We start from the raw sequence: 18,580 nt of genomic DNA on the forward strand, positions 1-18,580 counted from the left end.
CTATAAACCTCAAGTTCATAATGTAGCAGAACAGTAATAGGGAAGTCCTAGGCTAATGTTCAGATGATCCGAGCTTGGCCAGTGCTGGCAACACCTTTATCTCAGGTAAGTTTGTTTTTGGTGTCCTCTTTCTGAGCCAACCTTCCACTTGATCTCTTGCCTCAAGCTGCCCCTCTTTCTCTTGGCATCCCACATGGGCTGTGATTTTTGCCAAAGTGTGCTCTATGCTTTAAAATTACCTTTGTTATAATCTCATTTTGTGAGTGTTAGGAAGAAATCGATAGTATTGATCTAGTTTATAATACTGTCTAGCGGTTTATTAACACATGTATCTAAACTGTCCAATTGTCCTTGTCTTCACAAGTTACATGCCTCAAAGTGTCCTGCCTGTGTAGTGAGACTTCCCCCTCCCACCATCTTCCACCTCCTTCTTTAGGCCTGATTTTTTTTTTTTTTTTTTTTTTTTTTTGTGAGACAGAGACTTGCTTTGTTGCCAGGCTGGAGTGCAGTGGTGCAGTGGCGTGATTTCGGCTCACTGCAACCTCCTACTCCCTGGTTCAAGCAATTCTCCTGCCTCAGCCTCCCGAGTACCTGGGATTACAGGCATGCGCCACCAAACCCAGCTAATTTTTGTATTAGTAGAGACGGGGTTTCATCATGTTGGCCAGGATGGTCTCGATCTCCTGACCTCGTGATCCGCCTGCCTCAGCCTCCCAAAGTGCTGGGATTACAGGTGTGAGCCACCGCGCCCGGCCTGCCTGATCTTATTATACTACTATGGGTGAGGCTCAGGAAGGATGATGCTAATGTGAACAGTTATCTCCCTGAAAACAGATTAACCTATAGTCAGGAAACTGCAAGAGCATTAATAGTTGATGGGAGAGGAGGGACAACACCCAAGCTGGAGATCCTGGCTTCCAGCAGTAAAATTTATTAACTCCCTTGTATCATGAAGATGAGAAGGCCCCACTTAGGGGGTGCAGGAACCGCAAGGAAGAAAGCACGAAAATCATAGAGGAATTAGCATTAGATTCCACATTATGTATAGCAGAGATTTATAGGATGATGGGATTTGAGGTTTTAAATCACGAGTTCTCAAACTGGCCTCCAGACCAGCAGCATTGGCAATTTGTTTAAACTTACTGAATCAGAAATACGGAAGGGCGGGTCCCAGCAATCTTTGTTTTAACAAGCCCTCCAGGGGATTCTGATGCCTGTTCAAGTTTAAGAACCACTGTTCAAAACACTAATCACAAAATTAAGTTTCTGCAAGGTTAGGAGGGAATAATCACAGAAGGAATACTGGGTCCTCCCATACTTTTCTTACCAAACAGTCTGCCTCATAGAGCTTTTTAAAACTCATCAAAACTGTTAAACCCATTGGACTTCCAGTGAAAATTTGTTCCACAGAGGTAAGTCTAGAAAACTTTTAGATTAAAAAGCTTTAGAATGGCCAGGCGCGGTGGCTCATGCCTGTAATCCCAGCACTTTGGGAGGCTGAGGCGGGCAGATCACCTGAGGTCAGGAGTTCGAGATCAGCCTGACCAACATGGTGGAACCCTGTGTCTACTAAAAATATAAGAATTAGCCAGGCGTGGTGGCAGGCGCCTGTAATCCCAGCTAGTCGGGAGGCTGAGGCAGGAGAATCGCTTGAATCCAGGAGGCAGAGGTTGCAGTGAGCAGAGGTTGCACCAGTGCACTCCAGCCTGGGTGACAGAGCAAGACTCCATCTCAAAAATAAAAAGCTTTAGATTAAAGGTTTCTTCTTGGCTTCCTCTTAAATGATTGAAAGGATGATGGAGATACTTCCTGTTTACTTGTTCACGTTGTATCCACAACAAATAGTAGGTGTTACATTAAAATGTATTGAGTGGATGCATGAATTAATGAAGGATAAATATCAGTATACACATCCCTTATCCTCTACAGCAGGGATCAGCAAAATATGGCCCATTTCTTGTTTTTGTAAGTAAAGTTTGTTAGAATGCAATCACACCCCTTCATTTACTGATTATTTATGGTTGCTGTTGGTCTACCATTGCAAAGTTCAAACAGAGGCATTGTGGCCTGTAAATCATAAAGTATTCACAAACTGGCTCTTTGTGGAAAAATGTTGGTGACCCCTGCTCCAGGGTAGTAGTGTTTCTCAAACTATAATGTGCATACAGATTTTCCAGAGAGATTGTTAAAATGGAGATTCTGGTTCATGGTATGGGTGATGCCGATACCACTGGTCCAAGGACTGCGTTGGGTAGCCTGGAACAAGAGCACCTAGGATAGTGTTGTGTAACAAGGTCAGGGCCCAGGTGTTTGTGGCTTATTTCTCTTGGTCTCCACATGATCATTTATGATTCAGCAGCTCTCAAATCCTGGGCCAGACACAGTTGAAGAGTAAATCATCTTATTAAGAAAGGTTTAGCTTATGAAATTATCTTCCCTTGGTTCCTGGGCCCATATACCTCCAGCTTAGCCTCACCTTAGGCACACCTCTCCAAGTTCCCTAGAGGAATTCTACAGAATTGTGAGTGCTCATGGTTTCTTACCTTTCTAAGTGTCTGTGGTCACCCTTCACCCACCTGTCCCTCTGGGCAGCCTCCAAGCCCAGCTTTTTAATTTTCTCGGTGGCTCTGCAGGATGCTACATCTGGAGAAGCAAGGCTACTCCAGCCAGAACCCACTTGGATGGGTTTTCCTTAGTCTTCAGGTTGAAAGTCCACACGTAGGTGGGTCCCCGCTGACTAGTCTTGTACACAGGACAGGAATAGACACTGCGGCAGTCCTGCTTATCTGCAGGAATGGCCTTGATGAACATCACAGGCATAGGGGGTGTCAGATCCTTCAGCTTTGCCTCTGTAATGATCCCAGCCTGAGGATAAAACATGAGAACAGGCACCTTAGATCAGACCCAGAGCCCAGCCAACCAGCCTTGCTCTTGTCAGCAGATCCAAGGGAGGAAGGACTGGGCTGGCATGGCTGCCTTTATACCTGCCCCCTTCCAGGTTTTCTCAGCAGCCTGTGATGGAATGCATCTGATATGTAGAAACACGTTTCTATTTTTCTCAGCCTAAATCAGGTGAAGCAGAGTCCCAAAAGCTATTATTTATCATATACAAATGAATGCCTTTGGAGCTTGATTCTCCCCTAGTTTGTTTTTTCATTAATTCATTTCATGAGCATATCGAATGTGTATATTTGCCAGATGTCAGGCTAGATGCTGGGGATTTAAAGATGACTAAGACACGGTTTCTGCCAGCAAATGCTTTAGCTTCTAAGGCTTGTTATGTCCTGTTTCTGTTTCTTTTCTGTTTCATATGCAACGTCCTCCATTCTCTAGAGTAGAGAGAGCTGCATTCTATCTTTACTCATGTAATGTGGACCTGACTATTCTGTAGCTTTCCAGATGAGGCCTCCCTGATTTTCTGAGCTATTTCAATATGCCGTACAGAGCAGTTTTTCCTACTAGTCCCGAGAAATGTTCTGCGGAGCCAAAGTCTCCCTTGGTCCAATAAATTTGGGAAGTAGTGCTTACCATATTCTGGACTTGACGTTTTACAACATAAACACTACCACACTGAAGACAAGTAAGTCCTAGCAATAAAGAAAACAGTTTATTTAACCTGGTGTTTCCCAAACTTATTTGACCACAGGACCTTTCTGTTTGCAACCTATTCATTTCCCATGGCACTACTAGTGCCTTACGGAACATACTCTGGGAAATGCTGATTCGGAGTGTTTCACAGATTCTTTGTGTCCATATGACTCAGGCCATTATGCCATGGACAAAGTTTGGTTTATTTGTGTGAAATTTATTTAAAGGGAAGGATGTACCTCTTCACTTCTTTTAGAGGCTGATGCGGTAAGGGATGGTGAGTAACAGAATTAAGGTAAACAATGGGGACCTCCTTGCCCCACAGAGTTGAATGTTTATGGCAAGAAATAGGAACAGAGGTAGAATCTCTTTTTTTTCCCCCATATACTGTAAAACCAATCCTTTTAAAATGTATAATTTAGTCGTTTTTGGTATGTTGACAGAGTTTTACAATCAGTATCACTGTCTAATTCTAAAATATTTTTATCTCCCCAGAAAGAAACTCTATAATCATTAGCAGTCACCATTAGCAGGGGGTATTGACAGCTCTAGTTACTATGGTTGAATTGTTTACTTCTTCCTTTAATTCTGTCAGTTTCCGTTTTGTATATTTTGGAGTCTCTTTTGTTAGGTGCATACATATTTACAATTGTATCTTCTTGATCGGTTGATCTTTTTATTCTCATAAAATGTCCTTTTTTGTCTCTATAATTTCTATCCTGTTTATTTTTCAGTAACAATTTTTATCTTATAAAGTCTATTTTGTCTGACATAGTATAGCCTCTCAGCTGCCTTTTGGTTACCGTTTGCATGGCATATCTGTTTGCATCTGTTTACTTTTAACCTATTGGTATCTTCCAATCTAAAATGTGTCTTTTGTGGAAATGATATTATTGGATCATGATGAGTTTCATGGTTTGTTTTTTAAAATTCATTTAGCTAATCTCTGCCTTTTTAAAGTAGTGCTTAATCCATTTACATTTAATGTAATCACTGATTAAGTAGAATTTGCTATTTGTTTTCTATGTCTGTCTTTTTTATTTCTCTAGTTCTCCATTATTGTCATCTCTTGTATTAATAGATATATGCTAGTGTATCATTTTAATTTCCTTTGTTTAGTATTTTTTAAATTATTAGTTGTTGCCTTGGGGATTACAATTACCATTCTAAGGCTGGGCATGGTGCCTTACACCTGTAATCTCAGCACCCAGGGAGGCCAAGGCAGGAAGATCTCTTGAGCTCAGGAGTTAGAGACCAGCCTGGGCAACATAGGGAGAACTCATCTCTACTAAAATTCAAAAAAGTTAGCCAGGCATGGTGGCACATGCCTGTAGTCCCAGCTACTTGGGAGCTGAAGCAAGAGGATTGCTTGAGCCCAGGAAGTTGAGGCTGCAGTGAGCCCTGTTCATGCCACTGCACTCCAGCCTGGGTGGCAAAGCAAGTCACCCAGTCTTAAAAAAACAAAAAACAAAAAATTTTCTAATGTACATCACAATCTATTTCAGATTAATTCCAGCTTACTTTTTTTTTTTTTTTTTTTTTTTTGAGATGGAGTCTCTCTCTGTTGCCCAGGCTGGAGTGCAATGGCATGATCTCGGCTCACTGCAACCTCCGCCTCCTGGGTTCAAGCAATTCTCCTGCCTCAGCCTCCCCAGTAGCTGGCACTACAGGTGTGTGCCACCATGCCTGGCTAATTTTGCCATGTTGGCCAGGCTGGTCTCGAACTCCTGACCTCAAGTGATCCAACCACCTAATCCTCCCAAAGTGCTGGGATTACAGGCCTGAGCCACTGTGCCCAGCCTAATTCCAGCTTACTTTCAATGGTATACAAAAACTAATCATGTATAGCTCCATTCCCTCTCCCTCCTTTGTGTTGTTTTCATCACTTACATTACATCTTTATACATTTCTATCCATCAACACAGATTTATAATTATTTCCTTATGCAGTTGTCCTTTAGATAGAAGAGAAATAAAAATTACAAATGATGCATTCATACTATCTTTTATGCTTACATATGTAATTGCCTTTATCAATATTCTATATCTTTGTGTGGACTTGAGTTTCTGTCTAGTATCCTTTCCTTTCTGCCTGAAGGACTCCCTTTAGTATTTCCTATAAGGCTGGTTTACTAGTGATGAATTCTCTCTCTGTTTCTTCTTAAAAAATCTGAGAATATCTTACTTTCTTCATTTTTGAAAGAGAGTTTTGCTGCAGGTAGGATTCTTGGCAGATAGTCTTTTTCTTTCAGCATTTTGACTATGCCATCCTACTGCCTTCTCTTTCATGGTTTCTGATGAGCAATCAGCTATTACTCTCATTGAGAACCCCTTGTAAGTGATGAGCCACTTCTGTTGCTTTCAAGATTTTCTTCTTGTCTTTATCTTTCACCAATTTGACTATAATATGTCTCGGTATGGATCTCTGAGTTTGTTCTACTTAGATTTCACTGAGCTTCTTGGACATGTAAATTAAGGTTTTCTTCAAATTTGGGCAGTTTTGGGTCATTATCTCTTCAAATAGTCTTTCTGGCCCTTTATCTTTCCTTTCCTTTCTAAACTCCCATTGCACATATGTTGGTATGCTTGATGGTGTCCCATAGGTCCCTGAGACTCTTCATTTTCTCATTTTTTTCCTTCTAACTGGATAATTTCAATTGAACTGATTCTAAATTTGCTGATTTTTCTGCCTATTCGATTCTGCTATTGAATTCCTCTATTGAATTTTCATTTTAGGTATTATATTTTTCAACTCCAGAGTTTCTACTTTATTCTTTTAAAAACATACATAATTTTTCTCTCTGTATTCTCTATTCAGTGATACATTGTTCACACAACTTTCTTCAGCTATTTAGACATGGTTTCTTTTGCTTATTGGAACATATTTAAAATAGCTGATTTAAAGTCTTTGTCTAGCAAGTCCAATATTTGATCCCCCTCAGGAATAGTTTGTGCTGATTGCTTTCTTCCTTGTGTATGGGCCATTCATTTTTGTTTCTTTGTATATCATAATTTTTATGTTGAAAACTTGGACATTTTAAATAATGTGGCCACTCTGCAAATCGTATTCTCTCTCTCTTCAGGGTTTGTTTACTGACTTTTCTGAACTGATTCTGTAAAGTCTATATTCTTTGTCAAGTATGGCCACTGAAGTGGCCTGCTCTATTAGCTTAGAGTCACCAAATAATTGGACAGATTTTCTTAAATGCCTAGAACCAATAAGTCTCAAAGTCTTGGCTGAGTGGCTGTGTGCAAGTGTTGGAGCACACCTTCAGTGCTTAGCCAGGCAGTTTAAAACTCTGCTTAGATTTCACTCCCGTTTTCCTAGAACATCAAGGTTAGCTAGAGTGTACAGCCTTCTCAACTCTCTTGAGCGTGTCCACAGCTGTGGGTGTGTGCACAGATCTGCACATAGGCATGGCTTAGATTTCCAGGAACATGTCAGGGGTTTTCAAAGCCCCCTATGGCCATCTCATTCTCCAGCTAGCCCTTTTAAGCTTTTTGGTTAGCCTACTATTTGCTCCACTATTATCAACTGCTTCAGGCAAACTGCAATGTTAAGCAGTTGTCTTTGATTGTCTTCAACAAATGCCCTGGGGGAAAAGGCTGTTGCCCTGGGTGAGTTCCAACTCAGGTGAAATAAGAAAGACTTGTGAGTCCAGGGAATCCCTGGACAGGCAAAATAATGACAGCTTTTGTGGGGGAACAGGGCTTTGAAGGTGCTCCAACCCCATTTTGCCCCTTCCAGTGGTTTCCAGGCTACTGGTTTTCACTGTGATTGTGGTCTGTTGGTTTTATAGGTAACCTCCAAGCTAGGGGTTGGATTGAGATGGGAATAGACAAGTTAAAAGGCCATAGGCTGTTCTTCCTACTGAGATTCAGCTCTTTTGCTTGAATAAACATGTCTTGGATTGCTGAAAGCCTTTGGTTAATTTCCAGAATTTTAAGAAAGTTGATTCTGACTCAGTTTTTGTGAATGTTCTCATTGTTTTATGGAGGAGAGGATTTTAGGAGGTCCTGACTCTTCCATTTTTGCTGACATCTTTCTGGGATAAAACCTTTGAGAACAACAGCTTAAGGTGAACAAGTATTGATTTTGGGGAAGTTATTATTATTATTTACAATGAGGTATGAAAAATGGGAGGTTGACGATTGAAACTGATATCCTTCCCCCACCTCCAGTGTCACTGACTTTCCTTCTGAGCTTCTTGCCTACTTTCCTTTTGGTACTTCTCTCATTTTGGTGGTTTGGAGGATTCTATTAATAGCTGTGGCGTGCTCTAGGCCACCTTATACCTAATGCAATCCATATATGATCTCCACTGACAGAATCTTGTGCAAATGTTCAGGTGGAGAGAGGGAAGTTAACTTCCTTCTTAAGATTCAGGCTGTCTAGACATTATCCTACTTTACTGTCCTATCTGTTGGCTCTTGAATTGCTTTCCTAGGGCTGGCGTAATAAAATGCCTCAAACTTGATGGCTTGAAACAACATATTATCTCACAGTTCTGGAGACCAGAAGTCCTAAGTCAAAGTTGGGCAGAGTTGGTCCTCCTGGAGGTTTGGAAGCAGAAACCATCCCATACCTTTCCTAGCTTCTGATGGTTGCTGGCAATCCCTGGAATTCCTCGGCTTGTAGATGCATCACTCCAATCTCTGCCTCTATCTTCATAGGGAATTCTCTTCTGTGTCTCTACATGGTCTTCTTTGTTTTGTTTTTTTGAGATAATTTGTTTAACTGCAAGCCTATATGGAATGAATGAATACATTTCCTACTGCTAATAGTATGCCATGAGACTGTTACTTGCTATATCCAACAGAATGGTAAGCATTATAAAACATGTCTCAACAAAATTTTCCATCTCCTTTTCCTTTTAGTTTTTTTTTTAAAAATTTCATTCCTTCTGAAACTATTCCAATTGATAGAAAAAGAGGGAATCCTCCCTAACACATTTTATGAGGCCAGCATCGTCCTGATACCAAAGCCTGGCAGAGACATAACCAAAAAAGAGAATTTCAGACCAATATCCTTGATGAACATTGATGCAAAAATCCTCAATAAAATACTGGCAAACCGAATCCAGCAGCACATCAAAAAGCTTATCCACCATGATCCAGTGGGCTTCATCCCTGGGATGCAAGGCTGGTTCAACATACGCAAATCAATAAATGTAATCCAGCATATAAACAGAACCAAAGACAAAAACCACATGATTATCTCAATAGATGCAGAAAAGGCCTTTGACAAAATTCAACAACGCTTCATGCTAAAAACTCTCAATAAATTAGGTATTGATGGGACGTATCTCAAAATAATAAGAGCTATCTATGACAAACCCACAGCCAATATCATACTGAATGGGCAAAAACTGGAAGCAGTCCCTTTGAAAACTGGCACAAGACAGGGATGCCCTCTCTCACCACTCCTATTCAACCTAGTGCTGGAAGTTCTGGCCAGGGCAGTCAGGCAGGAGAAGGAAATAAAGGGTATTCAGTTAGGAAAAGAGGAAGTCAAATTGTCCCTGTTTGCAGATGACATGATTGCATATCTAGAAAACCCCATTGTCTCAGCCCAAAATCTCCTTAAGCTGATTAGCAACTTCAGCAAAGTCTCAGATACAAAATTAATGTACAAAAACCACAAGCATTCTTGTACACCAATCACAGACAAACAGAGAGCCAAATCATGAGTGAACTCCCATTCACAATTGCTTCAAAGAGAATAAAATACCTAGGAATCCAACTTACAAGGGATGTGAAGGACCTCTTCAAGGAGAACTACAAACCACTGCTCAATGAAATAAAAGAGGATACAAACAAATGGAAGAGCATTCCATGCTTATGGGTTGGAAGAATCAATATCGTGAAAATGGCCATACTGCTCAAGGTAATTTATAGATTCAATGCCATCCCCATCAAGCTACCAATGACTTTCTTCACAGAATTGGAAAAAACTAAAGTCCATATGGAACCAAAAAAGAGCCCACATCGCCAAGTCAATCCTAAGCCAAAAGAACAAAGCTGGAGGCATCACGCTACCTGACTTCAAACTATACTACAAGGCTACAGTAATGAAAACAGCATGGTACTGGTACCACAACAGAGACATAGATCAATGGAACAGAACAGAGCCCTCAGAAATAATGTCACATATCTACAACTATCTGATCTTTGACAAACCTGACAAAAACAAGCAATGGGGAAAGGATTCCCTATTTAATAAATGGTGCTGGGAAAACTGGCTAGCCATATGTAGAAAGCTGAAACTGGATCCCTTCCTTACACCTTATACAAAAATTAATTCAAGATGGATTAAAGACTTACATGTTAGACCTAAAACCATAAAAACCCTAGAAGAAAGCCTAGGCAATACCATTCAGGACATAGGCGTGGGCAAGGACTTTATGTCCAAAACACCAAAAGCAATGGCAACAAAAGCCAAAATTGACAAATGGGATCTAATTAACCTAAAGAGCTTCTGCACAGCAAAAGAAACTACCATAAGAGTGAACAGGCAACCTACAGAATGGGAGAAAATTTTTGCAACCTACTCATCTGACAAAGGGCTAATATCCAGAATCTACAATGAACTCAAACAAATTTACAAGAAAAAAAAACCCCATCCAAAAGTGGGCGAAGGACATGAACAGACACTTCTCAAAAGAAGACATTTATGCAGCCAAAAAACACATGCAAAAGTGCTCATCATCACTGGCCATCAGAGAAATGCAAATCAAAACCACAATGAGATACCATCTCACACCAGTTAGAATGGCGATCATTAAAAAGTCATGAAACAACAGGTGCTGGAGAGGATGTGGAGAAATAGGAACATTTATACACTGTTGGTGGGACTGTAAACTAGTTCAACCACTGTGGAAGTCAATGTGGCGATTCCTCAGGGATCTAAAACTAGAAATACCATTTGACCCAGCCATCCCATTACTGGGTATATACCCAAAGGACTATAAATCATGCTGCTATAAAGACACATGCACACGTATGTTTGTTGCGGCACTATTCACAATAGCAAAGACTTGGAACCAACCCAAATGTCCAACAACGATAGACTGGATTAAGAAAATGTGGCACATATACACCATGGAATAATATGCAGCCATAAAAAATGATGAGTTCATGTCCTTTGTAGGGACATGGATGAAACTGGAAAACATCATTCTCAGTAAACTATCGCAAGGACAAAAAACCAAACACCGCATGTTCTCACTCATAGGTGGGAATTGAACAATGAGAACTCATGGACACAGGAAGGGGAACATCACACTCCGGGGACTGTTGTGGGTTGGGGGGAGGGGGGAGGGACAGCATTAGGAGATATACCTAATGCTAAATGACGAGTTAATGGGTGCAGCAAACCAACACAGCACATGGATACATATGTAACAAACGTGCACATTGTGCACATGTACCCTAAAACCTAAAGTATAATAATAAAAAAAAAAAGAGGAAAAAAAATAAAAAAATTTCAACCCTTAGATACAGGGGGTACATGTGCAGATTTGTTACATGGGAATATTGTATGATGCTGAGGTTTGGAGTACGGATCCCCTCATCTAGTTAGTGAGCATAGTACTGGATAGTTAGTTTTCATTAACCCCCACCCCTCCCTCCACCCTCTAATAATCCAGTGTCTGTTGTTCCCATATCTGTGCCCATCTATGTGGTCGTCGTCCTCTTTTTTTTTTGAGACAGAGTTTTGCTCTTGTTGCCCAGGCTGGAATGCAATGGTGCGATCTCAGCTCACTGCAACCTCCACCTCCTGGGTTCAAGCGATTCTCCTGCTTCAGCCTCCCGAGTAGCTGGGATAACAGGCATGCACCACCACGCCCAGCTAATTTTGTATTTTTAGTAGAGATGGCGTTTCTCCATGTTGGTCAGGCTGGTCTCAAACTCCTGACCTCAGATGATCTGCCCGCCTCGGCCTCCCAAAGTGCTGGGATTACAGGTGTGAGCCACTGCGCCAGACCTGTGTGGTCTTATAAGGGCACTGATCATTGGATTTAAGGTTCATGATAATCCAGTATGACCTCATCTTAACTAATTACATCTGCAAAGACCTTATTTCTAAATACTCATTCTGGGGTTATGCCTGGACATGAATTTCTGGGGGTACTACTTAACCAAGTAAATCTCTATTTGCATTTTCACATGGCCTCCTGGGATCTTCTGGATCTTCTAACAATTTTGCCCCATTAGCTGTATATTAACTGCTAAGAGTTTAGTGTCACCTGTCAAGTGGGATATTTGACTAGGGACTCTTTCCAGATTATAGGTACAAGTGTACACTTCTAGAGTTATCCATTCTGGTTGATTTCATTCATCCCAGCCGTCTGTGCTTGTTTGTGTTTCTTACCGGTGACAAAACATCTTCTCCAATCTCATATGACTCATGTTTTTATTAGCCTTTGATGAGGAATCCTTTCAAAATGCCACTTTAAGTGATATCTACTGGCTCCTCTTTGCCGACATAGGACAACATAAAAGGCAGAAGATTCTTGCCCTTTGAGAGCTCATGAATGAGGAAAGTGAACCAAGGAGGTGAGGCAGGAGAATTGCTTGAGCTCAGGAGGCAGAGGTTGCAGTGAGCCGAGATCATACCACTGCACTCCAGCCTGGGTGACAGACACACGGCAGCAGCAGCAGCAGAGATAGCTGACTCCAACACTTTTTGAGCACTGCCTATGTGCCAGGCCCTGTTCAAGTGTCTTACATATTAGCTCGTTTAATTTTTACAATGATGCTCTTCTCCCATCTAACAGGTGAGGTCTGGAAAGGTGAAACTATATCTAAGGTTAGAGTTAATAAATGGTGGTGCTGGGAATCAGATCCAGCCAGTCTGGTTCCAAAGCCCTTGCTATTAACCTCTCCACTCTACTGCCTCTGCAAAGCTTATGCTCTTTGCACCACCCCTGGCTATATAAAAATAGCTTGATGGCCTCAAGGAAAGAAAGGTTATCTAGAGAAAAAGATTCAGGAATATCTCTTTTAGTAGTCACACCATACGAAGCAATGTGTATTTAATCAGCCCCCAGAAAGATGCCCTTTGGTTCATCCCAAGCTTTACCTGTGTGTCCCAGCAGGCACCTTCCATGAAGAGGCCATGGATGTAGGCCCCTTCCCGAGGAGGACTCCTAAACTCTTCTCTGTTCTTCTTCGTCACGTCACATTGCAGGGCCATCTGGTCCAGTGGCCACTCATTCTTGCGGGCTGTGGACTGCATGATGGCAGTCAGAAATGACTGGGGGTTGAAGAAGCCTGTCAGCCACACAGTGGAGGGCGTTGTAAAGTCACCCGTCCAAGCCTCTAGCTCCTTGATTCTGTTGAGGAGGTCTGGAAACCAGGCTGCCAGGCCTGCTGTGGATGGGTAGGCTCGTCTAGCCCAGGACTCTGGCACCATATCGAAGTACAGGGCATTCTGTAAGTTCTCCATATGGCTGGTCATAGTCAGCTCCCCCTGAAGATAAAGAATGGGAGGGGGAAAGCATGAGAAGGTGGGAAGTCCCTGAAAACAACTGGCCTCAGTGACCCCTGGCTCATGGCACCCAGGCAGACAAGAGTTATCCATCCTTGTTCATGTCATTTGAATGTGACTCCAGGGGTAGGTGACACAATGACTGTCCTGTCTAGTACTTACTTGCTTTGGAAGGTTTATCTCACAGAAGCTGGTCCTTGAAAACCCTCCCTGCTCTGATGTCAGAGTCTCAACTGTCTACTGACAGTGTTTCAAAAGACACAACTGCTTCCCACTGCAGACCTTCAACCATTTGGGAGTTCAGTGCCATGTGACCCTACCCTAAAGCTTAAATTCCATGACTGTCCTGCATGCAGCTTAGAAACCCAAGAAGCCAGTGCCTACAAAGATCTATTTCCCCCAAATCAGGGATTTCCTTCAGAAATCAAGCTACCGGATATGTAATCAACTTTAAGGGACACTCTTTCAACAGGTAGATAGCATTTGTAAAGAAAAGTTTACGCTGAACACCATCTTTATTTTTATTTTTGGAGACGGAGTCTCTGTCACCCACGCTGGAGTGCAGTGGTGCAATCTCTGCTCACTACAACCTCTGCCTCCCACGTTCATGTGATTCTTCTGCCTCAGCCTCTTGAGTAGCTGGGATTACAGGCACCTGCCACCATGACCAGCTAATTTTTGTATTTTTACTAGAGACAGGGTTTCACCATGTTGGCCTGGCTGGTCTTGAACTCCTGACCTCAAGTGATCAGCCCGCCTCAGCCTCCCAAAGTGCTGGGATTACAGGTGTGAGCCACCGTGTCCAGCCTGAACACCATCTTTAAAGCAAACTTTGTAACTTTGGCTCTCCCAATGATCTGTGGCAATTTCTTGAAGACCCCATTGCTATTGTTGTGGTTTCTATAACAGGTGTTAGGGCACCTGACAACGTTTGGCTGTCTCATCAAGGGCAGACTGCTAAAATGTAAGATGTTCTCACCTCCATAGGGCCTGGAGTCTCCTGGCCTGTGGGACAGGAGACTGGCACATGGAATTCTAGGTCTAACTCTTTCTCTCAACTTTTGGAATTCTTTTTTTTTTTTTTTTTGGAGATGGCGTCTTGCTCTGTCACCTAGGCTGGAGTGCAGGGGCGTAATCTCTGCTCACTTCAACCTCCGCCTCCCAGGTTCAAGTGATTCTCCTGCCTCAGCTTCCTGAGTAGCTGGGATTACAGGTGTCTGCCACCACGCCCAGCTAATTTTTGTATTTTTAGTAGAGATGGGGTTTCGCCATGTTGGCCAGGCTGGTCTTGAACTCCTGACCCTGACCTCAGGTGATCTGCCCACCTTGATCTCCGGAACTGCTGGGATTACATGCATGAGCCACCGCGCCCAGCCACTTTTGGAATTTTTTTTTTTTTTTTTTTTTTTTTTAAGACAGAGTCTTGCTTTATCACCCAGGCTGGAGTGCAGTAGCATGATCTCAGCTCACTGCAACCTCCGCCTCCCAAGCTCAAGCAATTCTCCTGCCTCAGCCTCCCAAGTAGCTGGGATTACAGGCGCCCACTACCACACCCGGCTAATTTTTGTATTTTTAGTAGAGACGGGGTTTCACCATGTTGGCCAGGCTGGTCTCGAATTCCTGACCTCAGGTGATCCACCTGCCTTGGCTTCCCAAAGTGCTGGGATTACAGGCGTGAGCCACTGCACCTGGCTCACTTTTGGAATTCTTAAAAACAGTTAAGCATACCTACCTTAAGATGAACATATTTCAGTCTCCTGAGTGACAGCCAGAGGCTCCTGATTTATAAGAAATAAACTAAACTGGTAACTTCTTTATGAACTTCCCACATGGAGTGTAATTATTACGAATTCACTTTCTAGACTGTAGTGTCTGGTGGCCGGACTATTTTAAGACATAAAAACCTCAATGTTTTAAAGAAAAGACAAATATCCCTAATCAGACCAGCGACAGATGGACCAGCCTGAATGAGTACAGTGTGAATTACAAACGTTTTCCCCCAAGTAACAGGACTTTATTACAGGGATAGAAAATAGATTTCATTCCATGTATCTATCCAGATGTTTTGAGGTGGATGACCAGAGCAGGGTGTTGTGATGAATCTGAGGCCACATCAAGGCTCAATGGGACATAAAAGAGCCCTGTATGTGCCACCAAAATTTATCACTTTCAACCAAACCCGAATTTGATGAGCAAGTTTCTTCTGGTAGATTTCCCTAAGGATCTGCTGAAATGAATATCATTATTAGGTTAAAATAGAAAAAAACTGTTTCCTTTGTTTGGAATCTCTGCTTTAGTGTACGCAGGCTTCTGAGAAACAGGTTTAATATGCTGCTTGTATCTCTGAGCCCAAATCAAGCTTCTGAGACAATACAGTCTTCCTCATGTCTGTAGTTATATGATAATTCATTGCTACATGCAATGTATAGCTTATGTAATAATTGTTTCCCTTTAAATAGCTGATTATTTAATGAAATAACATTAAGTATAAAGATTAAATTTAGTGCAAAGGACAAAATAAATTATCAAAGAAGACAATTCCCTTTGTTTTATGAGATCCCATCTGTGTAGCCATGTCTTCCCTTACCGCATTACCAAGGACATTCATGGCAATGAAGAACAAAAGTGATGAGGGTGGAAAACTTTGCCTTTTTCCCAAACTTAGAAAGCAGGCAGTCCCTCACAATTAAATATGTTTTCCTTGGATATCCTTTAAGTTGACATTTCCTTTGATTTCTGTTTTTTTTTTTTTATATTTTAAAATGAAGATTGGGTGTTAAATTTTGTCAAACGCCTTTTCTGCATTTATGAAGATGATCATATGATTTTCAAATTTAGCACATTAATAGGGTAAACTTCACTGACTGATTTTTGAATCTTAAAACTAATCTTGTATTCCTAGGATTACCGCATTTAGCCATGATATATTATCTTTTTCTTATATTGTGTGATTTGATTTGTTAACATTTTGCTAAGGAATTTTGCATTTGTGTTTATGAGGAAAGCTGATCTGTCATTTGCTCATAATGTATTTGGTGTCACGTTAATTCTGTTTTCATAAAATGTGTTGAGAAGTTTTCTCTATGCCTTTTCTTAATATACTTTTTTTTTTTTTTAGGACAGTTTTAGTTTCACAGCAAATTGAGCAGAAAGTACAGAGATTCCCCTTATATCTTCTGCCTCCACACATGCACAGTCTCCACCACTATCAACATTCCCCACCACAGCGGTACATTTGTTACAAGTGATAAACCTGCATTCACCTCATTATCACTCAGAGTCCATAGTTTACCATAGGGTTTGCCCTTTGTGTTGTACATTCTATGTGTTTGGACAAATTTATAATGACATGTATCTACCACTATAGTATCATATTGTATCATTATAGTGTAATGACATGTATCCACCATTATAGTATCATATATCATTGCATTATAATTGTATGTATCCACCATTACAGTATCGTACAAATATAGTATCATGTTGTATCATAATAGTATATGACAAGTATCCACCATTATAGTATCATATTCATCATTATTGTTTCAGTGTCCTAAAATTTTTCCGTGCTTGACCTACTCATGCCATCCTCACTCAACTCTGGGCAACCAGTGTTTTTTACTGCCTCCATTGTTTTACCTTTTTCAGAATGTCACATAGTTGGAATAATCCAGTATGTAGCCTTTTCATACTGGCATCTTTCACTTAGTAATATGTGTTTAAGTTTCCTCTGTTTCTTTTCATGGCTTGATAGCTGATTTTTTTTAAAGCATTGAATAATATCCACTGTCTGGACGTACTGCAGTTTATTTACCTACTGAAGTACATCTTGGTTGCTTCCAAGTTTTGGCAGTTATGAATAATGCTGTTATAAACATCTGCAGGTTTTGCATGGTGATTTAAAAAACTTACAATTTTGAGATAATTATAGGTATATTTATAGTTGTACGGAATAATACAGACAGATCTTGTGTACCATTTACCTGGTTTCCCCTAATGGTGACAGCTTGCAAAACTATAGTACAATATCACAACCAAGATATTGACATTGATACAGTCAAGACACAAAACATTTCCATCATGATAAGGATTCCTGTTTTTTCTGTGGTGTATGGCTGAATTAGCATGCTTATTGTCTAAAAGTTTTCTGTCTTGCTAGGCTGTTTCTTTGCTGGTTCATCTCTCTCTGCTGAAGAGAAGAACAGTTTTGTTGTTGTTGTTGTTTTGTCTGCATCCACTGGCATTTCTGGCTTGCTGGCTTTTTTTTTTTTTTTCTCCCATTCTGAGGTCTATGAGGCATAAAGAAAATCCAAGAAACTCACTATCATTTCCTTTCTTGGGTCCTGAGGTTCCTAGATAGTCTTCATTCCTCTCTACATGTTTCCGAGTCTTATGTTTCTTCTATATAAAATGGCCATGGTTTTTATTTATACTTAGCAGGAGGAATAGGGAAACTTAAGTCTATCCCTCTTCCTGGAAGTAGGAGAGTTTATATAAAATTTGGTATTATTTCATCCTTAAATGTTTGTAGAATTTACCAAGGATACTTTGTGGATCAGGGGTTTTCTTTGTGGGAAATTTTAAATCATGAATTCAATTTTTTAAACACATATGGGCTATTTAGGTTATACATTTTACTTGGGTGAGCTTTGATGGCGTCTCATAGGGAATTGGTTCACTTCATTTAAGTGGTTTAATTTGATTGCAGAAAATTATTCATATTATTCGCTTATAATGCTTTTAATGTCTATAGGATTTATGATGATATCTCCCCTTCCATTCTGATTTTTTCAAGTTTTTGTTTTTTCTTTTTTTCTTACAAATTCAGGTAAATGTTTATTAATTTTATTCATTTTTAAAAGAACCAGCTTTTGGTTTCATAAAGTTTTATAATTTTTTTGTTTTCACTTTCATTAATTCTGCTCTTTATTATTTTCTTCCTTTTGTTTACTTTGGCTTTGTTTTGCCATTTTTTTTCTAGTTTCTTAAGGTGCAGCTTAGATAATTGACTTGGGAACTTTTTTCATTGCTGATATTGGCATCTCATGCTACACATTTCTGTCTAAGTTCTGCTTTAATTACATGTTACCAATTTTATATTTTTTATTTTAATTGTATTCAATGTAGTTAGAATTATTTAGAAATGTGCTATTTAATTTCCAAATACTTTTGGGTTTTCTGATATATTTCTGTTGTTGATTTTTAGTTCAATTACGCTATGGTCAGTTAATATACTGTGTATGATTTTAATCCTCTCATATTGCTTTATGACATAAAATATAGTTGATTTTGGTGAGTGTTCTGTGTACTCTTGAAAAGTATGTGTATTCTGCCATTGTTGGAGTGTCTGTAAAATTGGTTAAGTTGGTTGATAATTTTGCCAAGTCTTTTTTATCCTAACTAGTTTTCTGTCTACTTGTTCTACTAACTATTGAGAGAGTTTTGAAACCAACTATAATTGTGGATTTGTTTATTTCTCCTTTTGATTCTATCATTTTTT

General features: G+C 40.4%; 1 protein-coding gene across 1 annotated transcript in view; it reads right to left on the reverse strand.

Annotated features, from left to right (window-relative positions):
- The window catches only part of DNAH9 (dynein axonemal heavy chain 9), a 377,489-nt gene that overhangs the window by 2,166 nt on the left and 356,743 nt on the right, over window positions 1-18,580 (reverse strand). Inside the window, exons 68-69 of the mRNA XM_030799425.1 lie at window positions 12,673-13,062; window positions 2,577-2,865 (exon numbers count right to left, since the gene is read on the reverse strand). Of these exons, the coding sequence (XP_030655285.1) occupies window positions 2,638-2,865; window positions 12,673-13,062 (618 nt within the window). The 3' untranslated portion in view covers window positions 2,577-2,637. The remainder of the gene's footprint in view (window positions 1-2,576; window positions 2,866-12,672; window positions 13,063-18,580) is intronic.

Source organism: Nomascus leucogenys, chromosome 19 (assembly GCF_006542625.1).
Source record: "Nomascus leucogenys isolate Asia chromosome 19, Asia_NLE_v1, whole genome shotgun sequence".
In the NCBI taxonomy this organism is placed as follows: Eukaryota; Metazoa; Chordata; class Mammalia; order Primates; family Hylobatidae; genus Nomascus; species Nomascus leucogenys.